Source organism: Mixophyes fleayi, chromosome 2 (genome assembly GCF_038048845.1).
Source record: "Mixophyes fleayi isolate aMixFle1 chromosome 2, aMixFle1.hap1, whole genome shotgun sequence".
Lineage (NCBI taxonomy): Eukaryota > Metazoa > Chordata > Amphibia > Anura > Limnodynastidae > Mixophyes > Mixophyes fleayi.
The window spans coordinates 66,633,975-66,657,608 of NC_134403.1; the positions used below are offsets into that span (position 1 = coordinate 66,633,975).

At 40.9% G+C, this 23,634-nt stretch overlaps 1 protein-coding gene across 1 annotated transcript in view; it reads left to right on the plus strand.

Annotated features, from left to right (window-relative positions):
• CSAD (cysteine sulfinic acid decarboxylase) overlaps positions 1-23,634 on the plus strand; it is a 37,093-nt gene continuing 13,459 nt past the window's right edge. The window contains exons 1-10 of the mRNA XM_075197991.1: positions 1-208; positions 801-927; positions 1,013-1,103; positions 2,221-2,327; positions 2,433-2,548; positions 5,336-5,415; positions 7,253-7,307; positions 13,383-13,499; positions 20,146-20,210; positions 23,497-23,578. Of these exons, the coding sequence (XP_075054092.1) occupies positions 92-208; positions 801-927; positions 1,013-1,103; positions 2,221-2,327; positions 2,433-2,548; positions 5,336-5,415; positions 7,253-7,307; positions 13,383-13,499; positions 20,146-20,210; positions 23,497-23,578 (957 nt within the window). The 5' untranslated portion in view covers positions 1-91. The remainder of the gene's footprint in view (positions 209-800; positions 928-1,012; positions 1,104-2,220; positions 2,328-2,432; positions 2,549-5,335; positions 5,416-7,252; positions 7,308-13,382; positions 13,500-20,145; positions 20,211-23,496; positions 23,579-23,634) is intronic.

The following is a 23,634-nucleotide window of genomic DNA, read 5'->3' on the forward strand; positions in this document are numbered from 1 at the left end:
TTCTACTACCTGCAGTTTATATTTTCCTAAAGTGGTGAAAAAGTACTAAATTTTAAGAATGTAACACCCAGGTCTTCCAGTAAGTACTCTGATGTCGGAAAAAGATTCTTCCGTACAAAATGATGTCACAGGAGATGAATTCCTAAAAGAGGCGTTCAAGATAGTAATGGAGGAAGCTGTGCAGAACGCCACGGATAGGAGTCATAAGGTGAGCCAAACATTCTTCTACAGTTGGCCCACTGATGCCAAGTTCTCATTGTCCTACTTTAAAGTACTAAACAACAGTTGGATGACATATTACATTATTTTTAATGTTGCCCTAAGCAAGGGAGCTGCTCAAACTTGAGCCAATCCAGTCAATTAGCTTGAATGATAGACAGTTAGATGCATGCATGTGGTTAGCCATACTGGTAAAATACGCCAAGTCCAAATAGCCAGATCACATGGAGCACAATTAGTCGATGACCACACACACGTAATGCTTTGCATAAAAGGTAAACTAGGTTTTTCATCATCTACAATAAAATGGATTTTAATCTGGGTTGGTGGTCATTTTGGGTCCTCACAAACAGCAATGTATGGCCAACAATATGACTAAATTGCTTGACAAAATATTGTCTGTTTTTGAGAGCCAATAATGTTATCTATCAAGATATTTATTTAAAATTGTTACTATTATTTGTGAGCAGTGATCTATTGCACTGATCTTGTCCCACTCACATGATAGTTTCAGTGTGCTGAGCTTGTTATGTCAGCATTGTTGCAGCCTACCAATGCTCTAACTTTTGGAAGCATCCTAGGTCTGTGAATGGATGGAACCAGAGCAGCTGCGGAGGGTTCTGGATTTAAATCTCCGGAGTCATGGGGAATCTCAGGATGTATTGTTGGGTTACTGCAGAGACATCATCAGACTGAGCGTCAAAACAGGTCTATTAATTACTCATGTTCTGTGGTTCTGTAATGTGAATGGATGGTGCATTGGTAATGATAGCATATATGTTCACATACCTAGGACACCCACGCTTCTTCAACCAACTCTTCTCAGGGTTAGATCGTCATGCTCTGACTGGTAGGATCATAAGTGAAACCTTGAACACTAGCCAGTAAGTACCCCCCAAATTTCCTTTGTGTCGCATATTTGATTTCTAATTGTGTCACTGAAATGTCTTTTAATGTTAATAAAATGAAGAATGAAGAGTTCTAGGTTGGATGAGGTCACACATTCATACTATGCATAGGATGTAACTCGTCATTGTCCATCTACGAAAGATTTCAGACATCAGGTCAAACTGCTGGTTAAAATGTATCTTATTTGGTGTTATCTCCTCATCCCACCTCAAATTACTTTCACTCTTAAGGACATCTCATATGTCTGCCCCATGCAATCATTTCTGGCCAAGGATATAAGGGAAATTATGTGTAACTAAATACATGCAAATATACGGTAAAACATGTAGACATACGCAGTTCTATGGAAAAAATGTTTCCCCTGTAGATTTTGTTTATAAATGGTGGGAGTCATAGCGGTAGATGAAGCAAAACTTCTAAAATGGAAAAGTGAATGTGCTGCCCATAGCAGCCAATTAGATGCTAGCTTTCATTTTCTAGAATGTAATAATAATATATGATAGCTAGAATCTGATTGGTTGTTATAGGCAACACCTCCACTTTTCCATTTTAGAAGGCTTGATAAATCTACCCCATAATCTTAACATGGAATTCCACACATATTTTAAAAAAAAAAAAAAAAAATTGATATGCCTGATTAGATGATTGTATATTAGTTGTTTTACTGCCTTCTAGTAGAAATACAAGCATGTATTACAAAGGGGTTCTCCACCTTTGGATAACCCCTGTTAATTAGGGACATCTCCAATATTACTCTTTGGTCTGGTTCTAGACTTGGGGGTCTGTGCTTCACTGGACTGCAGACATGTAATACCAATTCTGAAAGCCAGGGTAGAAGAGGGTTCTCAGTGTTGACATACCCAAGCAATGCTTGCTGCTCAATCAACTAGGCTGGGGTAGGGGACATCACTGCACATGCTCAGATGAGCCAAGTGGGGACCTCAGTTGAGTGGACCAGAATTGTCGGGTTGTACCCCAGATTTTGCTATGGAGCTGCTGTGTTTCACCTTTGACAAAATATACAGGTGTTTATGTGGCTAGAAGTCTTGTCAGTGTTTGTTCATTACAGTCCTGTATATATACATCCCACAGATACACCTATGAGGTTGCTCCTGTTTTTGTCCTGATGGAAGATGAAATACTTAGAACATTGAGAAGCATCATTGGCTGGAAAACAGGAGATGGGATATTTTGCCCAGGTATTGTGAGCACACAGATATCAGTGCTGTACCTCATTTCTCTCACCAGTGTCTTTAAAAAACATGTACACATGCTGCTTGACTTCTAAACTCTTCTTTTTGTAGGAGGCTCAATCTCTAACATGTATGCCCTGAATGTGGCTCGTTTTCAACAGTTTCCGCACTGCAAAGAGAAGGGTCTGCATGCACTGCCCAGGCTGACAGTATTTACTTCACAAGAGGTAAGATGATAGTAGCACTACCTTGTTTGGTATTACTAATCTTATTTCACAGAGAATGTTCCAGTATCTTAATATTTCAGTTTAAGTCTCTAATTCTTTGAATCCTTATGAGTTTGACAAGAATTTATATTGGCTTTAGAGACCTACCACTGAAATTGTATGTTCATATGCCATCCCACATTAAAATATTTTTGAGACTACAGATAATTTTTGTCCCATATTGGGATCCATGTTTTTTTGGATATATTATCAAGGTTGGTCTGAGTGGTCAAGGCTCAGGTGTGAAAAGTAGAAGAATGGGTTGATAATTGGAAGGCCTTTAAACAGCAGTAGCTTTTGGTGCTAATAGCTTTTATACCCATATTGAAATATGGTTCTATATGCATAATAACTTTAAAAAGAAAACTCTATAAAACATCATTTGTGCATAATGATCACTGTTCTTCTGACACAAAAGAACTTCAGGGTATCCATGGTTGGGTACCCAGTGTTACACTTCTATGCTGAGAGCTGGAAATGACAGCTATGGAGCCCGGAGTATGGTGAAAGCATATAACATTTATTGAGCAAATATGATCCAGATAGTGCGGAAAATAGTACAAACCGAATATTGCAGACACTGAACAATGGATCTCTGAGTGTGGCTGAAAGCAGGTTACAACAAGAATATGGCTGGTGCAGGTGAACAGGCTGAGTTGAAAGAAACCAGGATGTCAGCTAGCAGCTTACAGTAGTCCCAGGGAACAGGAGAAGTAACAAATGAGAACAACCATACGAGAAGCAGCAACATCAATGACCAACAAAGGTGAACTGAGGGAGGCAGGCATAAATAGGTAGAGAACTGGTGCAGTAATTAATGGGAGCAGCAGGTTAAACCCTGCTACAAGGAGAAGAGACAAGGGATCAGTAGCAGCATCTCTGGTGAGTGAGAGGTACTGCAAGGCACATATAAATAACACCAAGTCCAATGTAATATAGGAGACAGGAGCTGTCGAGACTAAGCAGCATACTGATGCGATGCTGCAGTACAGGCGAAGGCAGATCCTGACACCAAGCAATTTGAGAGATACCCACTTTGGCTCCTGTAGTTACTGTTTCTCTAGATATAACAGCCTTGAAAGGTTTGAAAGAAAACTTTGCTCAATAGAACATTGTCAATGCAGCTGATTGGACAAGGCACAGCAGCTGTCCAATTAGCAACATTGACAACCTTCTACTGAGCTGTATTTTTTTCAAATGTCTGTAGACTCTTATGTGTTGAGATAAAGGTTCCTAAAGGTTGATCATCTTTACAGAAGCAATTATATGCATAGGACCTCCACAGGTCTGCTAAGGTGGGGCAATGAGGAATAATTACCTAACATTTATGTTTAATTCCCCTTCAAAAACCTTGTTATTTACTGAGCATATAAAAAGATAAATTGAGAATAGACCATGTCTATAAAAATAAGGGGTCTATTTATTGAAAGCAGATAAGCCCTAAATCCTGCAAAAACAGGAGTTTTCAGTGCTAATTGATAGTGATGACAGACACGTATGCTTGTGTTTGCAAGTAACAGAAACTGTACAAATACATTTTATGTACAGTAGGCATTAAGAAGATCCCAATATATGTATTTCATGTAAAAAAAAAAAAATTTTTTAACATAGTATTAAGAAGTGCTAATGTATTTCTTTTTCCCCCCATGTGTTCTAAAAAGACTTTATAATGTACATATGTATTGTGTGTATCCTGCACTGTCTGTCTGCATACAGCAGGTACCATATAGCTAGACTGTGCTTATACCCGTGTTCAAATGGAAAGGTTTCTTGAGATCCTCTTGCACTTGAATACGGGCGTGGGTAATTGCTGGTGTTTCATGTGTGAAAGTTGCATTTGCTTCGTCCTCATCTTCTGACTCCAGAAAATAATATCCCCCACATGTTACTATTTTGCTTTGAACAATAAGCTATGTAGCAAGCATTTGAACTATCATTAAATACATTTTGGAACATGGTGATATTTATTTGAAGAATGTACTCAATGTTCTGTTTACTCAGCGATCATATTATTAATATTAATTTTTCTATCCTGATTGCAATTTGAAGATAAAGATATTAAAATGTTTTGGCTGCAAGACGGACACGCTGCATCTGCTGCTGTTAAGTCATCTGGATCTTGAGAGCCTCCTAGAGGGACTTGTACTAATTTCAACATCTGGAAATGGTTTTATTTTAATATGTAACCCTCCACTATGGGGACAGCCAGTTTGTGGACTAAACCAATCTTCAGGAGCTAGTGACATCCAAAAGAAGGAGGCATAACATACCTCTTGCCTCATGCTTCATTCACACATATTCGCTGGGGAAATATGTAAAAATGCTCACACTTTGTTTTTTTAACACATTTTCCATTAGATTTTCATGATATGCATCAATATAATCTGTTGTACTGGTAGCATGCAGTAACGCATTAGGAAGAGCTGTGTAGCATCGGCATATCTAAATATATTTTGGGGTAAAAGGTAAACAAGTTCCCTGACCACTGTTGTAGAGGAACCGTATATTAGAAATGATTTTACAAAGGGCCTGTCACTTATATATTAAACAGGTATCTGAAGAAAATGCTGCCGGTCTAGCAATCGCCATATTAAGGGCCCCACCATTCTTTCCATTCAGGGCCCCATTTAGTCTAAAATCAGCCTTGATTTTAATAACTTCCCGAAATTTCATCATTTGAGTTTTCTGATGTTACTCCAATGTTTTAGCCACTTTTCTTACTGCTAACATGTCATCTCTTTTCTATAGAGTCACTATTCTATCCAGAAGGGGGCAGCATTCCTGGGCATTGGAACTGATAATGTAATCCTTGTGCAGATAAATGACAGGTAACAATAAATGTTTACAAAAGGTGGATTTTGTGCATACATTTTGCATAACACACATGAACCAAAAATGTATATATGATTGCATATCAGTGACAGTGTCTCTTTACGCCTGTGGAGGTGGAACGATGGCCAGCAGGGTTGGACAAGAATAGACTGAATTCTATAAGAGCGTGTTCACATAATTACAACACAATTAGATGCAGATTCATCCGCATATGCACCTTTTTCTGATTGCATATTGAAGCCTAGAGTTAATATGTTATATCTAAATCATTAGGGTTGTGGCTCATTCAAAATTTTATATATATATATATATATATATATATATATATATGTCTTCACATTACTTAATTGAAATGACCACTTGGAATACTGCAGGAAAGAAGATTTCTATTTCATCTTTAAAAGGGAAGCCAACAGATGTTATTTAATTTAACTAAATTTAACTAATTCAACTTTAATTTTAATTTGTATTTGCATCTGCATTTAATTACAATTTATATTGAGAATGTATCTTTCTTCTGTGTATGATACTTCATTACATTATTATATTGTCTACAAATATGGTTGTTATTATTATTATTATTACTATATTTTATTAATAAGGCGCAGTGCCATACATGAAGTTTACAGTAATATACAATACATAGACACAACAAACTATAATACATTACATAATACACTAATAAACTAAACATAACTACAAAGACCAGACATCCACCGATTAACAGCTTTCACAAACATAATTTGGTAATGCAGATCAAGTTATTTACAGGACAGTGAGCGAGAGTGATGGTAATGTCCAACATGAAGTAGGCCTGGACTCAAGAAAACAGGGCTAGTGAAGCAGACCTAGAGGTACAGAGGGTGATACAATAGTAGAAGGTGAACATGAGGAAAGAGGGACTTGCTCATAAGAGCTGACATCCTAAAGGGAAGTGGAAGACACAAATAAGGTGGTACCGAGTGGGGAAGTGACGGTGATAGCTGAGGCCAAGGAGTTAGGAGGAGGTCTGATAGGCTTGAATAAAGAAATTAGTTTTAAGGGCACACTTGAAGCCTTGAGAGTAGATTTTGAAAAATATATTTTCAGGGTTAAATCTTCAAGACCTGGGACTGTCACTGGAAATGACAGATATTTGGCAACTATGTGTATCTGTATCAGTTTGGTAGTCTCTGCTGGTAGCAGCTTCTCACGTAATACCAGTGCTGGTACTACCGTGGGTGCAGGACATGCGGCCACTATGGGGCCTGAAGATGAGGGGGACTGGTAATGCTGGATCGTTCCTCCCTCTGAGACCCCCGCAACAGCTGCACCCCCTACACCCATAGTAGTTCTGCCACAGTGTACAGGGTGTAAATCAGTTTGAAATCCCAGGAGGCTACAGTGGCATCTTCAGTCCCATACCCAAGTTTGGCAATAGGGCCCGGCACTCTACTGCCCCTGCTACATACTTTGATGGTATTCACATGATGAGCTTCATACTCTGATACTGGTCACATGATGAGCTTCATACTCTGATACTGGCCACATGATTAGCTACATACTCTGATACTGGTCACATGATCAGCTACATACTCTGATACTGGTCACACGATCAGCTACATACTCTGATACTGGTCACATGATCAGCTTTATACTATGATACTGGTCACATGATGAGCTTCATACACTGATACTGGTCACATGATCAGCATCATACTCTGATACTGGTCACATGTTGACCTTCATACTCTGATGCTAAACACGTGATAAAATCAGGGATACCTGTATTTTCCACACACAGATTTCATCATTGACATTTTATCTGTTTTCTTTATCTCTATTTGAATGCAGGGGGGAAATGATGCCAGAAGATTTGGAGTACAAAATACAGACAGTAAAATCTGAGGTAATCTGGCGTAGGGGACACTGGCTGGTATGTGATATATAGCCAAAGTTCTGATATCAATGTGACAATAATTCTGAAATTACATTGCGTCGATTAGCCAATTACAGAAAGTGCTCAGTAAGTGGATCTATATTAGAGATGGTCACTGACCCCCGTGTTTTGGTTTTGGATTCGGTTTTGGATCTGGATTACCGTCGTGTTTTGGTTTTGGTTTTGGTTTTGCAAAACCGCCATTGCGTGTTTTGGTTTTGGTTTTGGTTTTGTTTGGTTTTGTTTTGCTATTTTTTGGGAAAATCCATGTTTTTGGGCCTAAATTAACCCAATTTAGTGCTCCAACTGTTTTAGAGACAAGTAATCTAATTGTTGAGGTAATAAATCATCCAAAAAAACAGTTTAATTCTTCGTTGGTAGGCCTATTCTACACACAAAACAGATTGTCTTCCTCTCCATCTATGCATATTGGCAATGCAGCCATCGTCTTTGAATGTATATTACACCCTACACTTATAGTTAAATATGTAAAGAAATGGAAAAAGCCAGTTTGGTTTCTGTCTCTCAAGGCCCCCCTCCACTTGTATAAAATAGCAAAAAATTCAGCCATTATAGACTGTACAATATTAATTGACATGGAGAAAGCCAGTTTGGTTTCTGTCTCTCTAGGCCCCCCTCCACTTGTATAAAATACTAAAAAATTCAGCCATTATAGACTGTACAATATTAATTGACATGGAGAAAGACAGTTTGGGGTCACTCTGTCTCTCTAGGCCCCCCTCCACTTGTATAAAATACCAAAAAATTCAGCCATTATAGACTGTACAATATTAATTGACATGGAGAAAGCCAGTTTGGTTTCTGTCTCTCTAGGCCCCCCTCCACTTGTATAAAATACTAAAAAATTCAGCCATTATAGACTGTACAATATTAATTGACATGGAGAAAGACAGTTTGGGGTCACTCTGTCTCTCTAGGCCCCCCTCCACTTGTATAAAATACTAAAAAATTCAGCCATTATAGACTGTACAATATTATGAAAAATGGACAAAGCCAGTTTAGGGTCACTCTGTCTATAACACCCTACCCTTAAGGATAAATTGCCCTAACAGCAGCCTTTCAAGATGGTATGTGATATGGAAATGCCACAAGTCCCTTTCCTCTTTGGGGGTAGATTGCACCCTACACTTACATAGAAAGTTTTAAAAAGATGTTATCGGCATCATCTTCAGCTTCATCCTCACCCTCATCAGTGTGTACGTCATCATCACAGACTATCAATTCATCGCCGCTTGAATCCGCCATTAGAGAACAGTCAGTGCTTGGATGTCTTGGATGGTGAAGGCCTTCCTCGTGGAAGATGTAGTTCATTTTTATAAACATCATTTTCTCCACATTTTTGGGAAGTAACCTTCTACGGCGATCACTGACTAAGTTCCCTGCTGTGCTGAACACTCGTTCAGAGTACACACTGGAGGGTGGGCAGCTTAGGTATTGCAAAGCAAGTTTGTACATGGGTTTCCAAATGGCCTGCTTTTCTTCCCAGTAAGGAAAGGGACTGTCTGACATTTCCATATCAACTACCTCTTGAAAGTAATCCTCCACCATCCTTTGCATGTTTATACTCATATTGGATGGACTTATGGGCAAAGTGACACATTTTTTTGAAAAATCCTTCAAACCAGCCCAGATGTTAAATTGTTCTCGTCTGCCCCCTGTGTCTTCCCTGCTTCTTTTTTGGAAATTTAATTTTTTACGAGCAACAGCTTGAGAAAGTGAAGGAGGACACGTCGTCAAGCCGAGGCCCAGTTCAGCGGCCAACTTGCTGAGCAATAGCTCCTTGCAAAAGTTCACATCTCGCTCATTTACAAGTAAAGACTCAATGTAGGTTTTAAACCTTGGATCAAGCACAGTGGCCAAAACGTACTGATCCGAGTTCAAGATCTTAATAACTCGAGGATCATTGTGAAGCGAATTAAGTACTTGATCGACAAGGCCAACATACTTTGCTGAATTGCTTGCTTTCAGCTCCTCCTTCATTTTCTCAAGCTGCTTTTCCAATAGTCTAATTAAAGGAATGACTTGGCTCAAACTAGCAGAGTCTGCACTGACCTCACATGTCACAACTTCAAATGGTTTCAGCACCTTGCACAGCACTGAAAGGATTCCCCACTGTGCAAGAGTGAAATACATCCCCCCTCCTTTCCCAATGTCATGACTTGTGCAATATGCTTGGATGGCTTTGCGCTGTTCCTCCATCCTCTGAAGCATGTACAGGGTGGAATTCCACCGAGTTACCACCTCTTGCTTAAGTTGGTGGCAGGGCAAGTTAAACTGCTCTTGGAGCTGCTGTAATCTCCTACATGCTGTGGCTGAATGCCTGAAATGGCCTGAAATTTTACGGGCCACCGAAAGCATCTCCTGCACCTCACGGTTATTTCGTAGGAAGCTCTGCACCACCAAGTTGATGGTGTGAGCAAAACAGGGAATATGTTGGAAATCACCCAGCTGTAATGCTCGCACTATATTGTTGGCGTTATCTGAAATGACATACCCTGGGGAGAGTCCGAGTGGTATAAGCCATGCATCAATCACATCTCTCAGTTTGCGTAACAAATTGTCAGCCGTATGCCTGTTAGTGAAGCCGGTGATACAAAGAGTGGCCTGCCTGTGACAAATGTTACGTAGTGGTGTACATGCTGCTGCTGTTCCTGCTGGTGAAGGTGAATGACCAACCCAGTGGGCTGTCACAGTCATATAGTCTTTGGTTTGGCCACTTCCACTTGTCCACATATCTGTGGTTAAGTGAACAGTGGGCAGAATGGCATTTTTCAGCGCAATCTCTACATTTTTACACACTTTTTGGTATAGTTGTGGAATAGCTTTACGGGAGAAATGGTGTCGCGATGGAATTCTGTAACGCGGACACAAAACCTCAATTAACTGTGAAAAACCAGCTGCGTTTATTGTGGAGATTGGACGCAGATCTAACACTAACATTGCAGCCATGGCGTCTGTGATTCGCTTGGCGACTGGGTGACTGCTGTCATATTTGCTTCCCCTCGCAAATGATTGTTTCACAGTTAATTGCTGAAATGTAGGACTGCTCATTTTATTCACCTGCCTCTGGGATGACGATTCACCCCCAGCAGCAGCAACAGCAGCAGCAGGACTAACGCTTTCTTCAGAGGAATCAATAATAGTGCCGGAGTCATCCAGCCTTAAGTGGGATGCCGGGCTAACTCCGAGCGCTACTGAGGATATTGATGAGGATGGTGTGGTGGGTGTATTTTGTAGCCGTCGGTATGTCGGTGAGCGGAGGGTCTTAGCTGATGAGGGAGTGCTTGTATTCTTTTGGGAAGAACTTTCAGCTTTTCCCAACACTTTGCCATGAACTCTCGTTAGATGGCGTAACATAGACGAGGTTCCAAGATGGTTAAGGTCCCTCCCTCGACTGACTGTGGCTTCACATACACTACAAATGGCTATACAATTGTTGTCTGGATTTGGGTAGAAATAATTCCACACATAAGAAGTGGATTTTTTTGTTTTATGCCCAGGCATGACAATGGCCTTTTTCTTGTCACGTGCCAGAACTGCTGCCACTGGTGCAGGACTTACACAAACAACCTCATCCTCATCAACATCCTCATTAGCGCCCTCGTCGCCTACACAAATCTCCCCCTCATCCTCTTCTAATTCCAAAGTGGCATCCTCAATTTGGGTATCACCGGCTACACTCGGGCTATTAAGGCACACATCAGCAGAATGCTCACGATTAGACATCCCACTGTTGGATGGACTCTCCACAGGGATTGTTGTCATTTGTGAATCAGAGCAAATATTCTCCTGTAATGCCTCACTGGTATCTTGCAGCTCAGCTTTGACGCGTAACAGTAGTTGTGCACCAATTGTAGCCTGGGTAACTTTTTGGGATCTGCCACTAATAGCCAAAGGTGAAGGCCTCATTCTCTCTTTGCCACTGCGTGTGTAGAATGGCATGCTTGCAATTTTTTTTTTATCGTCACTTAACTTTTGCTCAGTTACACTTCTTTTTCGCTTCAATACAGTAAATTTTTTTTTGGTTTTTGTTTTTTGCACTAATTTGAAAACACTCTGTTGTTTGACATCGCCTTGGCCAGATGACGTACTGGGAACACTAACATCAGGACTGGTGACAGAACCTGGTTGCTCATTTAGATCATATGTGGACTGCTTTGAATCCATTCTGAGCGCAAACCACTGAGGAGTGCTAAAAATTATTGAGTAGATACTGCTGACAGATATGACTTTTGACAGCCAGAAATATTAATGCACAATTAGGGAGGACACCCCAAAAACACTGAGGAGTGCTAAAAATTATTGAGTAGATACTGCTGACAGATATGACTTTTGACAGCCAGAAATATTAATGCACAATTAGGGAGGACACCCCAAAAACACTGAGGAGTGCTAAAAATTATTGAGTAGATACTGCTGACAGATATGACTTTTGACAGCCAGAAATATTAATGCACAATTAGGGAGGACACCCCAAAAACACTGAGGAGTGCTAAAAATTATTGAGTAGATACTGCTGACAGATATGACTTTTGACAGCCAGAAATATTAATGCACAATTAGGGAGGACACCCCAAAAACACTGAGGAGTGCTAAAAATTATTGAGTAGATACTGCTGACAGATATGACTTTTGACAGCCAGAAATATTAATGCACAATTAGGGAGGACACCCCAAAAACACTGAGGAGTGCTAAAAATTATTGAGTAGATACTGCTGACAGATATGACTTTTGACAGCCAGAAATATTAATGCACAATTAGGGAGGACACCCCAAAAACACTGAGGAGTGCTAAAAATTATTGAGTAGATACTGCTGACAGATATGACTTTTGACAGCCAGAAATATTAATGCACAATTAGGGAGGACACCCAAAAACACTGAGGTGTGCTACAAATTATTGAGTAGATACTGCTGACAGATATGACTTTTGACAGCCAGAAATATTAATGCACAATTAGGGAGGACACCCCAAAAACACTGAGGTGTGCTACAAATTATTGAGTAGATACTGCTGACAGATATGACTTTTGACAGCCAGAAATATTAATGCACAATTAGGGAGGACACCCCAAAAACACTGAGGAGTGCTAAAAATTATTGAGTAGATACTGCTGACAGATATGACTTTTGACAGCCAGAAATATTAATGCACAATTAGGGAGGACACCCCAAAAACACTGAGGAGTGCTAAAAATTATTGAGTAGATACTGCTGACAGATATGACTTTTGACAGCCAGAAATATTAATGCACAATTAGGGAGGACACCCCAAAAACACTGAGGTGTGCTACAAATTATTTAGTAGATACTGCTGACAGATATGACTTTTGACAGCCAGAAATATTAATGCACAATTAGGGAGGACACCCCAAAAACACTGAGGAGTGCTAAAAATTATTGAGTAGATACTGCTGACAGATATGACTTTTGACAGCCAGAAATATTAATGCACAATTAGGGAGGACACCCCAAAAACACTGAGGTGTGCTACAAATTATTTAGTAGATACTGCTGACAGATATGACTTTTGACAGCCAGAAATATTAATGCACAATTATGGGGGACACCCCAAAAGCGCTGGGGAGTGCCAAATATGAAGAAAAAATAATAAACCTCTATCCTCCTCTCTGCACTAGCGATTTTGGTTAGAGCAATTGCAAGAACAATATGGTATTCTCTGTCCCTGCTCTAATTAGCCTATGACTACACCCTGCTCTCTCCCTCTGTCAAATGGCGATGGATTGCTGTGGAGGCGTGTATTTATAAAGTTGAAGTATCGCGAGAACCGAGTCCCGAGATCCGACGACGTCACAATGACGTTCGGCCTCGATTTGGATTCGGAATGGGCGGGAGAGTACCGAGCTGCTCAGCTCGGTACTCGGATACCCAAAGTTCGGGTGGGTTCGGTTCTCGGAGAACCGGACCCGCCCATCTCTAATCTATATACAATCTATACATAATATGAATATTTGTATTATTATCAGTCCCAAGTGATCACACAGTTTTTCTCTTGTTCTTAGGGTTCTGTTCCTCTTATGGTTAGCACAACCTGTGGGACCACTGTCCTTGGGGCATTTGATCCCCTACAAGGCATTGCAGACGTGTGTGAACGGCATGGTGTTTGGCTGCATGTTGATGTAAGTTCAGTTCATATGCACTATTATTCGTATCCGTGTCCATAGTTGCAGATATAATTTGGTAAATTTTTGGGCCAAGGGCAGTATGTAATGATCTTGTATTCACACTATACATAAACGTTACATGAATTCACGTATGACACATCCACACTGCATATCTGCTTCACACCTCATACTATCGTACTATTGTCTTCACCATTCCTGTCTCATTCTACAGGTTGGCATGTCACATAATTCCTCACCAATGTCAACTCTTTGGCTGGAGTATAATCACCATATAGGCAATCTAGGCACATGCAGCACTGTTCAGGGGGCAATGTTGAAATTGTTTTATTTTTTACTTGATCTTTAACAACTATCACAGCAGTGTCGGGCAGCACAAGTACGACTGTAGAGGTATTCATGCACATTGCATAGGGCAGCGCTGGGAAAATGACAGCTAAAATCTGTTTGGTTGCTTTAGGTCACCTGAGGCAGCGGGTTTTGGTGAGCAGCAAAATATGAGGAATTGATTTAAAAAATGACAATTTTCTTGATGCTAAATTAACAGTATTTACCTTCGTAGTAGATCTTATAATAAGTATTACAATATGTTTCTTTTAAAGTCAACACACTTTGTATGCACATGTTTATGGTAGTTTGTATAAGGGGTGCCTCAGGCTATAATATAGCTAGACACACCCTTGGTGACACCAACTTTTTCCTTTTGCACCAGTTTTCTTTGGATAGATTTTCTTTAGATGCTTGTCCCCAGCATTACATGTGGAACTCTTGGGGGTAAATGTATTAACCTCCGGTTTCTTCAACCCCCGAGAAGAAACCGGAGGTTAATACATTTACCCCTTTGTGTATTACTTTTATTACTTCCTCCCCCACTCTATTTAATATTATCTGTTATAATACACTAATTGTTATTCCATCATATGATATCCAGTACTAGTTTTGGTTAAACGTGCTATCATATGCTATCATTGTTTCATGTTCTCATATGTTATATTATCATCTTCTATTCTAAAGCTACTAAAACAGAACACTACTATTTCAAAAAAACAAGTATACATTATACAAACCAACTGGGGTGCTATTTAGTAATAGATAACCTTTAATGAAAATGTAAGACTCTCCAGATCTCGGGTTTAATATATTTAAGCACTCTGTACAAATTTGCCGTAAATGAGGTTGTTATTAATAGAGTGACACAAACCATGAGTCATTTTATTACCATTGCCATCAACGTCCAGTTTATTCCCAGTAATTTCATGAGTGTGTCCACTTAGCTCTCGTTAATTATGACCAGTCATTTAAGGGATGAGGTTATGTAGTCATAGCAACTAGTGCAACATATAAGCACGTACAATCAAACAAATTAATGAACCCTTGAGATGACTCTATGTTTATCCGCATCATTCTTTAATTTAGAAAAATTATTTCCTAAATCTGGGAACATTTATTTTAAGACTTCAAATCTTATAAACGAAGCTAAAGGGACAATTACACTTACTAGGACCAGTAGGGTTTCGCTCTTCTGACAACCTCTTCCAGAGATGGTGCTTAACACATTTTTCACATCATTTTGAACTATTAATATGCCCCAATTTGGCCAGCTGAGAGCTAGAGCTACATGCGATGTCACGCAAACAATTGATAGAAGCTCTTCAAATTGATTATTGTAAAAGACATAAAAGATAAATTCCTGAAAATTATACAATTTAGAGAGATCAATCTCTAAACTGATGGAGGTTACAGGGAATGTATTCTTATAACCAGTGGAATGGCTTTATATAAACCTTGCGAGAGCTGACTGTGTGCACTGCTCGTACTTCTTCTATTGTGTAAACTAGAGATGGAATTGTGAGGAACAGAACCATGATTTGTGAAACATCTTATACAGCTGCAAGTTAACCCTTGTGGTTTGTTAAGCAGAAGGGGAACAACTACTGAGGTCTGCAGACAGTTTTCTAGTAATAATTAGGGATGAGCGCACTCGGATTTATGAAATCCGAGCCCACCCGAACGTTGCCGATCCGAGTCGGATCCGAGACAGATCCGGGTATTGGCGCCAAATTCAAATCTGAAACTGAGGCTCTGACTCATAATCCCGTTGTCGGATCTCGCGATACTCGGATCCTATAAATTCCCCGCTAGTCGCCGCCATCTTCACTCGGGCATTGATCAGGGTAGAGGGAGGATGTGTTAGGTGGTCCTCTGTCCTGGTAGATCTCGTGCTGTGCTGTTTAGTTCTGTGCTGTGCTGTTTAGTTCTGTGCTGTTTAGTTCTGTGCTGTTTAGTTCTGTGCTGTGCTGTTTAGTTCTGTGCTGTGCTGTGCTGTGCTGTGTTCTGCAGTATCAGTCCAGTGGTGCTGTGTGCTGTGCTCTGTCCTTCTGAGGTCAGTGGTGCTGCTGGGTCCTGTGCTGTGTCCTGTTCAGTCCAGTGGTGCTGTGTCCTGTGCTCTGTGCTTCTAAGGGCATAGTTATTTCCCCAATATTCCCCTGTGTTTAAAAAAGTAAAAAAAAGTTATTTTAAAAAATACCAAAAACTAATTAAATTTTTTTCAATTACCACAAAATTTGCACAACCAATCCTGCAGTATAAGCCCATTGGTACTGCAATATTACCAAGTTCACACATTCAGCAGTAAAAGTCCAGTGGTACTGCAATATATATTACAACGTTCACACATTCTGCAGTATCAGTCCAGTGGTGCTGTGTCCTGTGCTCTGTCCTGCTGAGTTCCGTAGTGCTGCTGGGTCCTGTGCCGTGTCCTGTTCAGTCCAGTGGTGCTGTGTCCTGTGCTCTGTGCTTCTAAGGGCATAGTTATTTCCCCATTATTCCCAAGTTTTTAAAAAATAAAAAAAAAGTAAAAAAAAATTAAAAATTAAAAAAAATATATATAATTATAACCAAATTTGCAAAACCAATCCAGCAGTATAAGTCCATTGGTACTGCAATATTACAAAGTTCACACATTCTGCAGTATCAGTCCAGTGGTGCTGTGTCCTGTGCTCTGTCCTGCTGAGTTCCGTAGTGCTGCTGGGTCCTGTGCCGTGTCCTGTTCAGTCCAGTGGTGCTGTGTCCTGTGCTCTGTGCTTCTAAGGGCATAGTTATTTCCCCATTATTCCCAAGTTTTTAAAAAATAAAAAAAAAGTAAAAAAAAATTAAAAATTAAAAATTAAAAAAAATATATATAATTATAACCAAATTTGCAAAACCAATCCAGCAGTATAAGTCCATTGGTACTGCAATATTACCAAGTTCACACATTCTGTAGTATCTTGTGCTACATATAATGGAGACCAAAAATTTGGAGGATAAAGTAGGGAAAGATCAAGACCCACTTCCTCCTAATGCTGAAGCTGCTGCCACTAGTCATGACATAGACGATGAAATGCCATCAACGTCGTCTGGCAAGCACGATGCCCAATCTCCTAGTACAGGGCATGTAAAATCCAAAAAGCCCAAGTTCTCAAAAAACAGCAAAAAGAGAAACTTAAAATCATCTGAGGAGAAACGTAAAGTTGGCAATATGCCATTTACGACACGTAGTGGCAAGGAACGGCTTAGGCCCTGGCTCGTGTTCATGACTAGTGGTCCAGCTTCACCCAAGGATCTAAGCCCTCCTCCCCCCCCTACAAAAAATTTAAGAGAGTTATGCTGTCAGCAACAACAACAAAACAGCAAAGAACTCTGCCTTCTAAACAGATGACATCACAAATCCCCAAGGCGAGTCCAAGGGTGTTGTTGGTTGTGAACCCTGACCTTCCCATCACTGTACGGGAAGAGGTGACTCCATCCAGCATTTGCAGCACGCCCTCTGCATATGCTGGAAGGATCACCCACAGTCCAGTTACAGATTTGGCTAATGAAGGTGTGAATGTTGTACACTGGGAGGAGGATATTGATGTAGCTGGCGCTGAGGAGGATGTTGATGATTATGATGCAGACAGATACCAAATTGCCTTTCTCAATTTCTATTTATATTCTAGATTATATAACGGCTGAAAAGTTTTCTGTTTTACTCCTAGTGGAGAGGGGATCTGATGCAGACAGATACCAAACTGCCTTTGTCCATTTCTTTGTATATTTGAATTTCTAGTTCTACAGTCTATGCAGGCTGCTTTATTTATATTCAACTACAAGTGTAGGGCGGGGGGGGGGGGGGGGCATAGATAGCCACCAAAGTAACGTGGTCCATTTAATTTCACTTTCTTGCTCCTCAGTCTGTGCAGCCTGCTTTTTTTATCTTCAAAGTATTTATATTTACAAGCCTTGCAATCTAAATTAACTAGAGGTAGTGACGTGGTAGAACTCCAAAAGGCAGTTTGGAAGCCCCTGTACAAACTGGCTCTATTTTTTAACTGAGTTGTCCCCCCTCCAGTGTGTACTCGGAAAGAGTTTTTAGTGCAGCGGGGAACCTGGTCAGTGAGCGGCGAAGGAGGTTGCTTCCTCACAACGTTGAAAAAATGATGTTTATAAAAATGAATAATCAATTCCTCAATGAAGTACAGCACTGCCCTCCAGACAGTACAGAGGGACTGTGGTTGTGGAGTCCAGCGGGGACGAATTGATAATGTGTGAGGAGGAGGAAGTACACACTTTAGGGGGAGAGGAATCAGAGGTTGAGGATGAGGACGACATCTTTCCTCAGTAGAGCCTGTTTAGTTTGTACAGGGAGAGATGAATTGTTTTATTGGTGTGGGGGCCCAAACAAACCAATCATTTCAGCCACAGTTGTTTGGTAGGCCCTGTCGCTGAAATGATTGGTTTGTTAAAGTGTGCATGTCCTATTTCAACAACATAAGGGTGGGTGGGAGGGCCCAAGGACAATTCCATCTTGCAACTTTTTTTTTGGCATTATGTGACCATTCAACAGTCGTTTGCCATGTTCAAAAAGTAAAAGAAAATGCCAACAAATTCAATAAATTAAATCAAAAGTTTAATGCCCTGTCATTATTTAAAACAAGAGGTTTTGACGTGCTAGAATTAGTGTAGTGTTAAGATGTTATAAACACTACACTTGGAAATTGGAGGAGGTAATGTGGCCCCGGTATCAAATTGGGTACCGGGGCCACCCCACTACGCAGTCCAGATACTTGTTTGGTGGAATTCAGACCAGTTGAGGGTGTATTTATTTTATTGTGGCCCCGGTATTAAATTGGGTACCGGGGCCACACCACTACGCAGTCCAGATACTTGTTTGGTGGAATTCAGACCAGTTGAGGGTGTATTTATTTTATTGTGGCCCCGGTATCAAAATGGGTACCGGGGCCACCCCACTACGCAGTCCAGATACTTGTTTGGTGGAATTCAGACCAGTTGAGGGTTTTATTATTATATTGTGGGGACCACTCTATCTATACCACACTACAACTCTATACCACTCTATTTAATACTTTAATTCTATTTAATACTTTAATTCTATTACTAATTACCATAAAGAGGAACTGCCGCTTCTATTTAATACTTTATTTCTATTAGTAGTTACCATAAAGAGGAACAAAATAAACCAATTTTACCAAAAGTATAATATGACTTAGACTTACAAACACTACACTTGAAAGATGGTGCCTTTAAATGAAAAAATCAGTCTTCATTGCACGACTATGTGCAACAGGGACAGTTTTTTGGTTTACAAAGTCAACCAATAACACTTCGACCCTGTCTGTCTTTAACATACTTGATGGGATCTCAATGACGAATTGTCTGTACCATGTTTGGAGGAGGTATTGTGGCCCCGGTACCAAATTGGGTACCGGGGCCACTCCACTATGCAGTCCAGATAGAGGTGTATCAGATATTAAACAACGTTGACTGTTGCTGCAAAAATTTTAAATAATATTGTGGGGAACACTACACTACGCAGTCCATAAACTTTTTGGGTGGAATTCAGACCTGTGTAGGGTTTTTTAATAATATTGTGGTGACCCACTCCTCTACGCAGTCCAGGTATATTTATTGGTGCGATTCATAAAAGTTCAGGGTTTTTAATATATATTGTGGTGACCCACTCCTCTACGCAGTCCAGGTACATTTATTGGTGCGATTCATAAAAGTGCAGGGTTTTTAATATATATTGTGGTGACCCACTCCTCTACGCAGTCCAGGTACATTTATTGGTGCGAATCATAAAAGTTCAGGGTTTTTAATATATATTGTGGTGACCCACTCCTCTACGCAGTCCAGAAAGATACCTCGTTGCAACGTTTTGGACTAATAACTATATTGTGAGGTGTTCAGAATACACTGTAAATTAGTGGAAATGCTTGTTATTGAATGTTATTGAGGTTACTAATAGCATAGGAGTGAAAATAAGCCCAAAAACTTGATTTTTAAACTTTTTATGTTTTTTCCAAAAAAAATCCGAATCCAAAACCTTAAATCCGAACCGAGACCTTTCGTCAAGTGTTTTGCGAGACAAATCCGAACCCCAAAAATAATGAAAATCCGGATCCAAAACACAAAACACGAGACCTCAAAAGTCGCCGGTGCACATCCCTAGTAATAATAATGTTTGGATTGATACTTCAGAGAGAATGTCTTATTTTACATATGTTGGTCTACAAATATGCAGATACTATTATTATTGATTTCTAGATCACCTACAACAACAGCTTTAGAGAGTTGCTGACTTTCTTGTTTTATCCTGCAGGCTGCATGGGGAGGTAGCGCCCTGTTATCCAGTACGCACAGGCATCTGCTGAACGGCATAGAGAGGTCGGTGATCTACTGTCGATAGTTGTGATTGATAGCACAGAGTTCTATGCAGCCTAAAGGGAAAATTCAGTTTGCTGTTTCTGTGAGTGATAATGCTTCATGGATGAAACCGCCATACATTTATAGCTGCACGCCTTTCTGTTCTTCACCTTTTTGCACCATTGTACCCAGTGGTCGAAGTGAAAATATAGAAGTGGTGGTATGAAGTATAAACAATGCAGTTGGAATGTAAGTCAATGGAATTTTATAGTTTTACAATGAAGTGGAGAAGTGGCGGTATGGCGTACCACCATATACACCCCACTTTGACCACTGATTGAACCCAAAAAAAGACTTTTCGTGCCTATGTTAATTCCCCATAGAAAGTATAAGATAAGTGTGAAAAATCCTATTCAAATCAATTTTCTGTTACATACCTCCCAACATTTCAGTCTTTGGCAGTGGGACAAGGGGCATATTCACATCGTGATGAGGTAGTGACCACGTCCCCATAAAGCTTCCTAGCCCATTAAAAGTCTCCCTTCACCTGCAAACACTGCAGTATCTGCTGTGCAGCACCGCTCACTGGTGCTCTGGTGTGCAGAGAAGATGTTAACAGCAGATACCTCCCAACGTTCCCACCCGTGGGACAGACAAGGGGCGAACAGTAGGACAAAGGCCTAAAATCAGGACTGTTTACAAAATCAGGACAGTTGGGAGGTATACTATTGTGGGAAATTAATTATTATCACCTGAATTTGCTGGCCACATGTTAGGTAACGAAAAGATTCAGGGACGGTCTGTAGGGGATGGGTTTAATAGGAAGAGACCACCGAAAAAATTATGTATTGATTAAATGTATAACTTTATTCAGTGCAGGTCCATGTGCCTCAGGGGATGCTTTGGTTCTCTTGTGGTATACCCATGGTTTATATGTTCGCATGCACTTGCAAATGCGTATAGATGCAGTTGCAGTTTCCAGCATGTAGAAGGAGGCCGTATCCATTTATCCTGTTGCAAGTTATTAGTGTTCTATTTCCGCTTAAGTTTCAGTTATATGATTAGTACATCTTTGCTTAGATCATTTTCATTATATTTAGTGATATATTTGTAAATACATTATTTTATTGTTTATTTATGTGTATTAATGATTTTTAGTAATGTAGATGTACACATTCAGCAGTCTTTTATCCATGTACTCTGTTAGTTATTGTACAGTGTGCCTTCTTATAAAACTTGTAGATTGTGCAATTCTTTTCAGAGGCTTAAAGTAGGGCTATACCCTTTGTAGATTTAGTTTTTTCTCCTTTACTGAAGGTTATCTGCAGGGTACAATACAGCCAGTGGTGGAACTATGATTGGTGCGGCAGGAGCCGTTCACCAGGGCCCATGGAGATAATGTTCCCTCTTCCCCGCCTCCCTGCTTCGGGGCCCATGGAGATAATGTTCCCTCCTCCCTGCCTCCCTGCACCGGGGCCCATGGAGATAACATTCCATCCTCCCCGCCTCCCTGCACCGGGTCCCATGGAGATAATGTTCCCTCCACCCTGTTTCACTGCTCCGGGGCCCATGGAAATAAAGTTCCCTCCTCCCCGTCTCCCTGCACCGGGGCCCATGGAGATAACGTTCCCTTCTCCCCTTCTCCCTGCACCGGGGCCCATGGAGATAATGTTCCCTCCTCCCCGCCTCCCTGCACCGGGCCCATGGAGATAACTTTCCCTCCTCCCCACCTCCCTGCACCGGGGCCCATGGAGATAACGTTCCCTTCTCCCCGCCTCCCTGCACCAGGGCCCATGGAGATAATGTTCCCTCCTCCCCACCTCCCTGCACCGGGGCCCATGGAGATAACGTTCCCTTCTCCCCGCCTCCCTGCACCGGGGCCCATGGAGATAATGTTCCCTTCTCCCCACTTCCCTGCATCGGGGCCCATGGAGATAACGTTCCCTCCTCCTCGCCTCCCTGCACCAGGGCCCATGGAGATAATGTTCCCTTCTCCCCGCCTCCCTGCATCGGGGCCCATGGAGATAATGTTCCCTTCTCCCCGCCTCCCTGCACCAGGGCCCATGGAGATAATGTTCCCTCCTCCCCGCCTCCCTGCATCGGGGCCCATGGAGATAATGTTACCTCCTCCCCGCCTCCATGCACCGGGGCCCATGGACATAACGTTCCCTCCTCCTCGCCTCCCTGCACCAGGGCCCATGGAGATAATGTTCCCTTCTCCCCGCCTCCCTGCATCGGGGCCCATGGAGATAAAGTTCCCTCCTCCCTGCCTCCATGCACCGGGGCCCATGGACATAACGTTCCCTCCTACCCGCCTCCCTGCATCGGGGCCCATGGAGATAAAGTTCCCTCCTCCCCGCCTCCATGCACCGGGGCCCATGGACATAACGTTCGTTCCTACTCGCCTCCCTGTTTCGGGGCCCACAGCTCGCTAGTTCCGCATCTGAATACAATACAACAATACTCAGATCTGTTAATACAGTTACTCAAGGACCTGAAAATGATTGATACAAGATCATTCTCAGGTATGATGATCATTTTGTTCTACACACACAGTGATATTAGGTAATTTTGCTGATATTGCTGCTTGTGTGGTCAGTATTAGGAAAGTATTAGGCCAGTAAGACCCAATCACTAAACACTCTCATGGCCTGGCTTACATCAGTGTCATGAGCTTACTGAAACTGGAGGGGAAGTCAGGAAATTATCAGAATTGCACGGAAAGTGCCATTTTAAAGATTTCCTGTCAGTTGCCCAACAATTATAGAGTAGTAGTAAAAGTTTAGAGAACATATATGTGCTATGTGCTCTCACCTGACTTGAACTCCCTACTGGATGGCACTCAGTAGCTGCCATGTTTGCTGACAAATCAGCTGGCTGGGTGTCTTGCAAGTATTTAGTTACCTGTTCCAGCTGTGTAATCTTGTTCAAGTGCCTTCTGCTGAATGTATGATAATATGTTTATACAGCTGAGAACTGACTTTACACTGTATTACAATCCACATCACTTTCACTGTTGAGTGGTTTCCAAATTTATAAACAGGTTTTACAAATGAACAAAAACTATATTTGAAATGTAAGTCTTTCATAAATAAGCCCCTTAATTGAATATATATATATATATATATATATATATATATATATATATATATATATATATATGTTTTGAAAATGTATATATTTTAGGAATGCATTCACTTTTATTTTACTATAGGCTTCCTTTTAGTGTATCATTATAAACCATTTTCATCCCAATCTGCACCAAGTGACAGCTGCTGTATTCTCTGTTCTCTTGTCATTGTTACAGGGCTGATTCTGTGACCTGGAATCCTCACAAATTACTCGGAGTGGGTTTGCAGTGTTCTGCTTTTCTCCTTCAGGACACAACAGTGAGTATAAGTAGCTATGTACCTTATGTTTACTCTGCAAACTGAAGATCTGGCCC